At 33.2% G+C, this 10,141-nt stretch overlaps 1 protein-coding gene across 4 annotated transcripts in view; it reads left to right on the forward strand.

The window, feature by feature from the left end:
• The window catches only part of LOC129004843 (polypyrimidine tract-binding protein 2), a 122,388-nt gene extending 116,610 nt beyond the window's left edge, over positions 1–5,778 (forward strand). For all 4 annotated transcript variants that reach the window (XM_054433499.1, XM_054433503.1, XM_054433502.1 and 1 more), the window contains 5 exons: positions 141–233; positions 939–1,155; positions 1,635–1,712; positions 2,214–2,277; positions 2,790–5,778. In XM_054433499.1, coding sequence (XP_054289474.1) covers positions 141–233; positions 939–1,155; positions 1,635–1,712; positions 2,214–2,277; positions 2,790–2,858 — 521 coding nt within the window. In that variant the 3' untranslated portion in view covers positions 2,859–5,778. The remainder of the gene's footprint in view (positions 1–140; positions 234–938; positions 1,156–1,634; positions 1,713–2,213; positions 2,278–2,789) is intronic.
• The last annotated feature ends 4,363 nt before the right edge of the window (positions 5,779–10,141 follow it).

Below are 10,141 nucleotides of genomic sequence, written 5' to 3' on the forward strand. Positions count from 1 at the left end.
TTATGTTGGAAATCAATGTCAAAATAGTATTAAATTTATTACTTTAATAATAATATAATAGATTATATGAATACAGTTTACCTGTGTGATTTGCTCCTTTGTAAACGCAGAGTCTTACAGAGTGTATAACATTCTTATAGGAGTGTACGGGGATGTGCAGAGGGTAAAGATCCTTTACAACAAGAAGGACAGCGCCCTTATACAGATGGCAGAGCCCCACCAGGCACAGCTAGGTTAGTACTGTTATAATTGAGTTGGTAACTTGCACTGTCACGGCTTAATCTGCGACAGTGTGCTATGATATTTGCAAAGGTGTCCAAAGTGATGACCAACTTGGGAAAAGGGGAATTATGTTAATTTTGATGACTGGTAAAACGCTTTGTACAATACTTTTGTTCATGAGAGCGAATTAAAATAAAAAATTGCCAATAGCTTGTAGTAAACAATCATCCGTTGTGTTTCATTGCTTCTTTTTCACATAATTCTGTTACGTGAAAAGATGTCGATTTTGGCAAATGATCACGGATATTGTCGTCAGTACAGGAAATGGTCATGGATGTTGCTGTACCATGATTTCTGGAAATGATTACAAATGGTATTCAAGAGATGACTACTAATTTTGTAGTTTTCTCAAGATTTTTAGGGCGTTTTCTCAATGTTAGACATCTAGGATATACCATAGTTCATCAAAGAGTACAAGTCTATATATGCTGGATGTCCCAATTCAAAAATTCTTGCCCTCAAGATAGACGAGCAGAGATTAAGATGTAAGAGAAGTTTTTTAGGTGGTATAGCCCAACTGAGACCGTTTTAAAGAGGTTTGTTTAGTTTTAGGGGGAAATAGTAATAACATTCTGAACTACTTCCTTCTGAAGAACTTTGTATGTGCTGTTTCAACATCTGGATCTCTCTTCTAAAGTAGTTACTGTCTGTTACAGCGATGACTCACCTCGATAAGCTCAAGTTGTACGGCAAGCAGATGAGGGTGATGCCCTCCAAACATCAGACAGTACAACTGCCCAAGGAAGGACAGCCCGATGCAGGACTCACCAAGGATTACACCTCCTCCAACCTGCATCGCTTCAAAAAACCTGGCTCTAAGAACTACCAGAACATCTACCCTCCTTCAGCAACCCTGCATCTCTCCAACATTCCGTACGTATGGGAGTTGTCATTGGGTTAATTTCTGGGTAGAATATACAAGAATAGAACACTCATTTGTATATTTTGACAGTTACATTGTTTACTCCTTGCCAGATACATTTTCAAATGTTGTAATTTAAAACCATTATAAAGGCTTGTTTTATTGCAGATTTCTTTATGTATCTCTCACATATATCTATTTTATTTTATTAGTAGAGAAAGTTATCATTAAACGAGTGAGAGGTGTCTTGGTCACTTAATTTAAAGGCAATTTACTACATTTCATGTGTTTATCTCCAAAAAGAACATTGCTGCAACTAACTGTAATTATAATTATTTCTGATTGGTGTTATATATTTTAGCTGATATAATGTAGTTAGGTTTTTTTCACCATCCATTATTGGCATTAAGAAATCAATTCTTATTAAATATCCTTATGAGATCCTCTTGTCAAATAGATTAGTTGTTATAAGAGTAATTATCTGTTTTAGGTCAACTGTCACTGAAGAGGAAATGAAGGAGGCATTCACCAAACATGGGTTCACTGTCAAAGCTTTCAAGTTCTTCCCGTAAGTTTAATACTGTTATTTTTAATAGTTAGTTATTGTAACTTGTAACCAAACCATGCAATTCTACTATGTAAGTTAATGAAACAAATATTATCCAAGCAAAAATGTTTGACAATATAGGCATATTTTTTCACAAATTGAGACAATCTAGGCAGGTTTTTGGAGATATGATTAGATAGATTACTAACTAACTTTATTAAAAACAATTTAAAATAAATGTAATGAGGGTGTTATTTGTTTTTCATTAATACAGGGGGCATAATTATACCGTATTTTAGGGTTATGGTAATTAATCTAATATTCTATTATCATTTGTAAAATGTGTATAGCAATATGCCATTTGAAGATAGACAACTAACACTGATCCACAATGTTGTTTACTAGGTTTTTGTTGTTGTTGGAGTTTTGCAAAATAATGTATAAAATGCTTTTTAACATATTTTGCTGAAAAAACGCTGTATTCAGTTTTTACAATGTTTAATAAAAAAAATGTTTATATAGGAAAGACAAAAGGATGGCTTTAATACAACTTGCCAACATGGAGGATGCTGTAGCTGCACTAATTGTAAGTTAATTATTTTAATTTTAGTTATGTTACCGACTACCTTCTTAATCATGCAATTGTAAAATTTTTATTTGTACAGCATTGGTAACCGTTCAATTAAAAACCAAACCTTTAAGATGTTTGGTTATGACCCCAGTTGTTGACGCCAATGATAACTACCAAAAATTTCATGTGTCTTCAGTATTTTTTTTGTTGGGTTGTGTAGCAATGATAAACAAAATATAAAACAACTGCAAAAATAGTGTTAGAAGATATATTTTATTGCATTATTACATTCATATAACAGTGCCAACATGTACAATATTAATCAAGAAGTGAAGTAAAAATGGATAAATCAAGTTAAATTAATTAGTACATTAAGAGTATAGTGAAGGAAATAGGTTGTTTTAACTGCTAACCACACTTTTCATTGGCACATGAAACCATCATGCACATAAACACTGAGAAGTTCTGATACAAACCAAACACTTGTGCATTTTTTGTACTATAATCATCTGTTTTGCTTGTTTCAGAAAATGCACAACTACCAGCTCAGTGAACAGAATCACTTGAGGGTATCTTTCTCCAAATCCAACATCTAGATGACGTAATTGAAGAAACCGTGTCGTGTTACGGACTTGTTACATACCTATCGACATTCTGAGTTTCTTCACCAGTTTTGTTATTTTGATCGAACTCGTACGTTCCCAGTATTCCGTTAGCCAAATGTTAGATGGACTGAAGCCGCAGTTTTCAGGTTTCTATGTTCGTTTGTTCGGTGACAGTCGAGTGGCACTCGAAGTGGAGTGTTTGTAAAAAGAAGTGAGGTTAATTATTAAGATGTTTTGTAGGGCATTTTCTGTGTTATATCGTTTATCGTGTAAAATTATTTTGTTACTTACTCGGACAACAACACAGATGTCGATTAGTTTCTATAGGTTTATTAGGGTAAATGTTTGTATTAAATTGAGTTTTCTACGAGAACGCAATGACAATGTGCAAAACCGCTTTGTTACGGCTTAGCGAGCCACGAGATCAGAGTCTAAATAACTTGGATTATACATATCGTATTTTGTATGAATTATTTTATCATTAGAAAGATTAGAGATTAGGGTAGAGACAAAGATTGTAGATCATATTAAAGTTGGCTTTGACGCCTGATTAATTTCCTGATTCGGAGTCTCCTACGATCTTTACTCAAATTATCAACTAATACTTATTAGCGATTACCCTTCAGATTTTTCTATTGTATTTTCCATAAGTGTTTCTGCAATGGATTTAAGTGTTTGAGCCCTTGATTAAATACAAAGAAGTGTTCTTTAATCTTGAATTAATCAACTACTGTATTGTTTGTAATTTTGGGGTATTTATCTTTGCCTTCTGTCGCGACTTACACAAACTCTTCACTTCTTACGCTGAACAAGTATTTCTATTTCTTAGTGTATGTAACACTAAACTTGTCGATTACATGTTTTATGGTCGCCGTGGTGAACGATATAACTTTTATAATCTTATTCATGTCTTAATAATCTTTAACTATAAGTATTTCAAAGTATTATTAATATTTTTATCCTACTTATAAGTGGTTTGTAACAGCTATTTGTTGATGAGATCTGGTTTCAGCTACAGTAGATTTTATTATGATCAAATATTGTTAAAAGTGAGTTATTTTTGTAAATGTGTACCGGTACTTATTATCAGTTTTTACACAAACCGATCAAAACGCAACAAATAGTTGTTAAATCGTATCATTACTTTATTGTGTTTACACTAAGTTTCAATACATTGGTAGGATTTTGTATTATTATTTATTTATTTTTCTTTCCTAGTTGTTGAAGGAAGGCTTGTGTACTATAAGTTGTGGTGGGATATGACGACCCAAACTTCGGGGCCAAATAAAAATGTATGACTCTACTTTGGTAATCTTAATTTTACGCAACTGTTGTGTAGTAAAACAGAGCCCGGTAATGCAAACATGTTACAATGCAAAAACAAGAATATTATGTTTGTCTTGAAAATATATTTTTAAAGTATTTTAATTTTTACAGTGATTATTTATCGCTTCTTTGATACAGTCTTGATTATTTAGAGCAATCTGTATTCATGATTTAGGTAGTATTTTAAAAGTTATAAAAGATAATTGTTTCTCTAGTTTAGGAGATAAGGTTTTAGGAAAGAGGAGTCAGAACAAGTTATAAATATTGTTAAAATAAAGAAAAATATGTAACGTACAATCAATCAAAGGTATGAACAAAAACCAGATGATAATTAAAATATTTATTGAGAGCATTTAGTTAAAATATTTTTATATGTCTTATATTTGTACCTTATTGGGGAACGTAACTATTCTTTTACAATACGACCAATGTTGCTGTAGCTTTAACTAATCTCAATCTGCAAATATTGTTAAAAAGATCTGTTTAATTAACATTCAAAATATTAATGATGTTTCATTTTGTGATAAACATGCTCTAAAGCGATTCAATACTATCACCTTGTACCCAGTATCTATACTTGTAGAAGCCCTTACGCTTGTATCATGGATGTATCTTAATCAATGGCTGACAATCATACTTTGCCCTACTATATCTATCTATAATATACATAGCCTATATCTATTTTTCGACACGAAGACTCTGTCAATGTTTTTTGTTTGCCAGCTTCTAGGGGGGTCGTTGCATAATGAACGTCGGGTAGTTCTTGTAGTAGTTTAGGTGTGTTTATATTATCTATTTACCTACAATTGTTAATATGAAGTAGCTTGTAGAGAACAGGGTAGGGATTAGATTAGAACCCGTTCCCGCGAGGATTATCATAATCTAAGTTGATTTAGTAGTGTTGAATTCGGACCAAAAAGGTACTCAGGGAGCGAGACAGATTCGACCACCAGAGTACCCGTAGGACAGGATTGTTCGTTCGTTCTGGCATTCATTATTTTATTACAAGTTTATCGTTGTTGTTTCTTGAATAGGCTTATAACATATCATGTAAAGTATTTATTTCCCATGAAACTAGCAAATAATTACCGAACAAAGCTTTTTTCTAAAATTCGGTTCGATTATGAACTCTACTGTAAAATAAAATTCTTTGTTCTTTTAATAGTGATATAACAAACCTACCCACGTCAATTTAATGCTCTACTCAGTTGTAGAGCAAGATATAGAACTGTTTTTGCGCAAAACTTCACAAAACGAGTTTTGCAATTCATCGCTTATCGCACACGCAGGGTATTTTGAAGTTAACATGTTATACACTTATGTTTCAGCATCTAAAGCATTTTGTTATGTATTGTAGCTATTTCAGTTTTTTTCTAGACCTATTCTCTCTGCATCTGCTGTTCTCTTTTTTCCTTTTCTCTTATTACTCTTTCTCTCTTACTCTTCTGATCCCTCTTTCCTCTTCAATTTGTTTTATTTGATTGTATATATATTAAGGATTCTCTCTATTATTTCATTTCTCTATCATAAAATTGTGTGTTGTGTGTTGTTAAGATGTTTTGCTTTATAAAATTCATTATTCCGCTTTTCGTGTTTTCTTTTAATTTCCATATTCTTATTCTTGTATATTTTTATTTTACTATCAACATTAAGCGGCACAATTTTCTCATATTTTACTGTCGCAAGTCAATAACGCTTTTATGAGATGGGCAGTTACATTCAATCAGTATGCACAATTTATGTTACAAATACTGTATTTTGGTACTGTTAAGGGAAATGTTTGTATACAAGAATATATATTTAAAATTATTTGTTATTTAAGTACTACAGTACTACGGAGTAGATACACAGTAATTTATGAAAATGTTCCTGAACTGCTTACTGTCAAGGTTGTACATTTCTTTGCAGTTCCTCACTATGTGTTACTGTGTGAACCTTTGTAGTAACTTTGTACTTAACAGGTCAGAACTGTCTTTGACTGTTATCATGTGCCAATAATGACTCTGCAGTCCACAAACAGACTGTGTTTGCGTTGTATTTTGTACTTATCTCTGATCTATTGCTTTACTAGATATTTAGTTGGTAGCTCTTGAACGATTTCTCCCCTTTATCACTGTGCCTCGTGTCTTCTATGGGATCAACTTTACTCTAAACCTAGGCTAACGTTCTTTTTATCGAAAAGAAAGTCATTTAGCACGTTTTACCTATATTTTAAAAGCATCTTCAGAGATATACTTTGTCTTTTATCTATATATCAAACAATCTAGCTTGTAATAAATCGTACGATAATAGGTATATATTTCCAATATTCTTTTATAAATGATAATACATGAAAATATATTAAGAGTGTTTGTGTGAATGTGCGTTACCTACTCTACTATGTAGCTGCTAGATATGTGTAGACTAGAGGCATCCAACTTCTGAACCGAGGACCAATATGTTGAACAACTCTACCACCAACAGAGCTTTGAGTCTGTTGTGGTTTGGGTTCGAAGGTGGAGGCCTGATCCTTTAGTCTAGTTTCTGTCTGCTATGTAATCTCTAATCTGTAACACAAATTATCAGCTTTCTTTATAACAGAGTATTCTAGTAGAAACCAAAATATATAAACTTTCTTCTGCTACTCTTCTTTTCTTTCTCTCTACTTCTCTTCACGATACTTCCATTTATATTCCTTATGAATTCACTCGGCACCAAGCAAGAACGGATGGTTCAGTTTATAAAGTCACCCTTGGATTAATCACATTGATCATCTATTCGTAATTTATTATTACTTCAAAAGGTAGTTAGGGGCAACTTTTACACCATTAAATAAACTTGCCTTTAATTTATTTAATAATCATTGTATGGCCACGTTATGTTTGTTATTATGTAATTCAAAAGTAATAAATCAAATAATATGGTGTTTTCTAAAACCGTAAATTAAGACAGTTCTTGCTTGGTATCGAAGACAATTCATTGTTCTTCCTCTCTCTCTCTTCTCTACATGTGTGCACGGATCTCTACTAATCTCATCTCTTTCAGAACGGATGGAAAATCCCAATGTTAAATAAATAAACTTATTGTTACATTGAGTTTGTATGACCTGTTTGACCTGTCATACCTAACATTGATGTCTCTAGCATGTTACTAGCTCCTTGAAATTTCCAATATACCTTTTGTAGTTTGAATCTTCATCATCTATTACTAGTAAAGGTAAATACAGCCATTTTGTACGGTTTTACATAATATATATATATAACGCAAGTCACGTGTGATCGGACTTTTTAAAGTTTTTAATATTAAAAGGTTATAGTACGTGTTTGAAATATTTTCTGCATCGATATTCAACAGTTATGAGAAAATTAAAGTAAATTTTTTTGTATTTATATTATAGTTGGTGATGAAGTTTGTAAGAATCAAGTCGTTATCCCCAAACCACATTGAGATTTTGATACATTTTGAAAAAAATATTTTGAAGCACATGTTAATTCGGCCGCTTAAGTGGTCTTACGAGTGGTTTTACGGATTTTCAACTGTTATCAAACAGAAAGTCGGACAACAGGCAAGATGTAGCTCCCAAATGCTTAGTCTTCTGTCACACTTCTTGCTAGAATGCGAGAAACCTGCACTCATTGTTATGGGAACAAAGTTATGGTTGACTTTGCAAGCATGCTCATACGTGTTTCACAACATTCGACTCACCTTCACAGTAAGGCATGTTAGAGCTCTATAAGTTGGCTTATACAAATTTAATTTCAAACGCTTGGTAAAGTTTTAAGGATTTTACACGTTTCGGAACATTAGTCAATTTAAACGTTTCGGAACATTAGTCAACTTGATGCTAAAGGTTTGACTATTGAAAATATTCACATTTGTCTAAAATGTCACATAAATTACAAATTAAAAGTACGGACTATTCGGTGTAAAGAGTTTAGTCACAAAATGTATTTTTTTAAGACTGGTAGTGGTGCTACTTAATGACAAATGAAATTGTCGATTTTATATAATTTTAAGTTTTTCAGTTAGCTGTACATGAACTGAAATTGAGAACATATTTATTATTCAATTTACATTTCCTCTATCACGCAAGATTAGAGCTTGGGAATCGGGTGCACTCTCAACCATATTTGTTGCGTAATAAGTCTTCAGGGGACAGAAGATCCGGAGCCCGTCCATGTATTCCCCACGTTGTTAGTTTACTTAAACCGAGTTGTTGTGTTCATTCACAAAAATGGTGCATTTGTCATTTTTTTAGAATACTGTATATGTGTAAGATGTCTTTATAGTCTGTCCAATGTAAGTTTAATTTTCTCATTAGCCTTTGGTTTTTCATTCGTCAGAACTTTTCAATACAAGTGCCAAACGAGCCACTTCTATTTCGTGTCTTTTTTCAAAACTCGTCTATTCCCTCAGTTCTATGTGTTAGATGTGATATTGAATTAGATTAGATTACCACAATAGTTTTCCAATAAAACGTATATTTTCAATAAATAGGAAACATGTAGTTTTGAGGCTGTTATTTTAATGTGATTTATTGTAAATAAGTAAGTAGGGTGTGGGGGAAACGTTCCACGTCAGTCACCAAAGTGTCCATGGTGAGACTCAAACAAGGTACAAAATCGAATTTACGAATATAATTAGTTATGTGTACCCACCTTCAACAATATTGTTTGTTGTTATATTTACAATATTATTTAAAATTACTTTGGACAGATTATATTTAGAGATAAGTATTACTATAATTACTATTATTAAACGAAAGTATTATATTATTAATTAATTTATCATAAGGATACAATTTTTAAGATCATGGTGTTCTTTTTGTTTTGTAATAAAATAATTATCAAGAAAGTTTATTTTTATTTCTTTTTGTGCATACAATGCACCCTTACAGCAGCTCTCGATTGTCACCTCTTCACATGAGAATCCTTCGTGCTCAACTAGACAATCACGAGAGACAGTTGGAATAGAAAATCTCTTTACCAAGTAATCTTTATAATGAGACTTCAATAGTACAGTAGTAGATGTTCTAATTTATTCCCGTTCTAAATTAATACAAATGATGATCAAAGTAATACAAGTTTAAAAAAAAGTGTGTTTTCGATTGATTAAAAGGCTTGAACTGTTAAACATTTTATAACTTAAAACTTAACGAGCTGTTGGCCCGTTCTACGTACAGGAATCGAGTGGTCAGTTAAAACTGTGTATAATTCAAAACAGTTAGTTTATCAACTTTTTATTAATTTTCTGTTAGTTTTAACGTGAAAAATCATCTTGTAGTCAGATGTCACGTGACCAAATATTTTTCATTCGATAATTTATAGGCCTATGCAATATGCATTTTAACACGTTGACTGCGCGCGCCGACTTTACAGGCGCTCCCCAGTGGCGGGCGAAGCCCCGGCGCGCAACCGAATCAGCGAACGCAATTGGCATTCAAATATTTCAGTCTGACGAATCACAAAAGAGCAGTGGTGACTGTGCTGCGTTACCCCGAGAGTGGATGTAGTTCACTGAAACACCCAAAGGTAGCAGCACTGCATGGATCCGTATCCAGTGTCTTTGTAATGTGGGTTGAAGAGAAAAAATCCTCGAAACCGGGACAAAAGCATTGCCAGACAGGATTTTACGGGAAATTTTAGTACCAACCTAAACCAAAGTAAAGCTCGCATTCTAAGCTGGCAGGCTGGCAACGATTATAACGTCTCCGTCTGAGGCTAAGCTCACACTGACTCAATATATTTCTGTTGGTCTGGTGCCGACTTTAGTCGGCGCACGCCACCTGGGAGCGCTGGCGACGCCGACTAAAGTCGGCACGCGCAGTCAACGTGTTAAACCAGATTATTTTACAATAAAACAGCAATTTTGTGGATGTAGAAAGCGTAGAAGTGAGATTTGCGGCCGATTCACACACCGATTATAAGTACAAGTACATAGAATATATAGTCAATTGAGAAGTGTATAGT

This window comes from Macrosteles quadrilineatus, unplaced genomic scaffold (assembly GCF_028750875.1).
Source record: "Macrosteles quadrilineatus isolate MER2022 unplaced genomic scaffold, UCM_ALF_1.0 Scaffold_12__1_contigs__length_5162894, whole genome shotgun sequence".
Lineage (NCBI taxonomy): Eukaryota > Metazoa > Arthropoda > Insecta > Hemiptera > Cicadellidae > Macrosteles > Macrosteles quadrilineatus.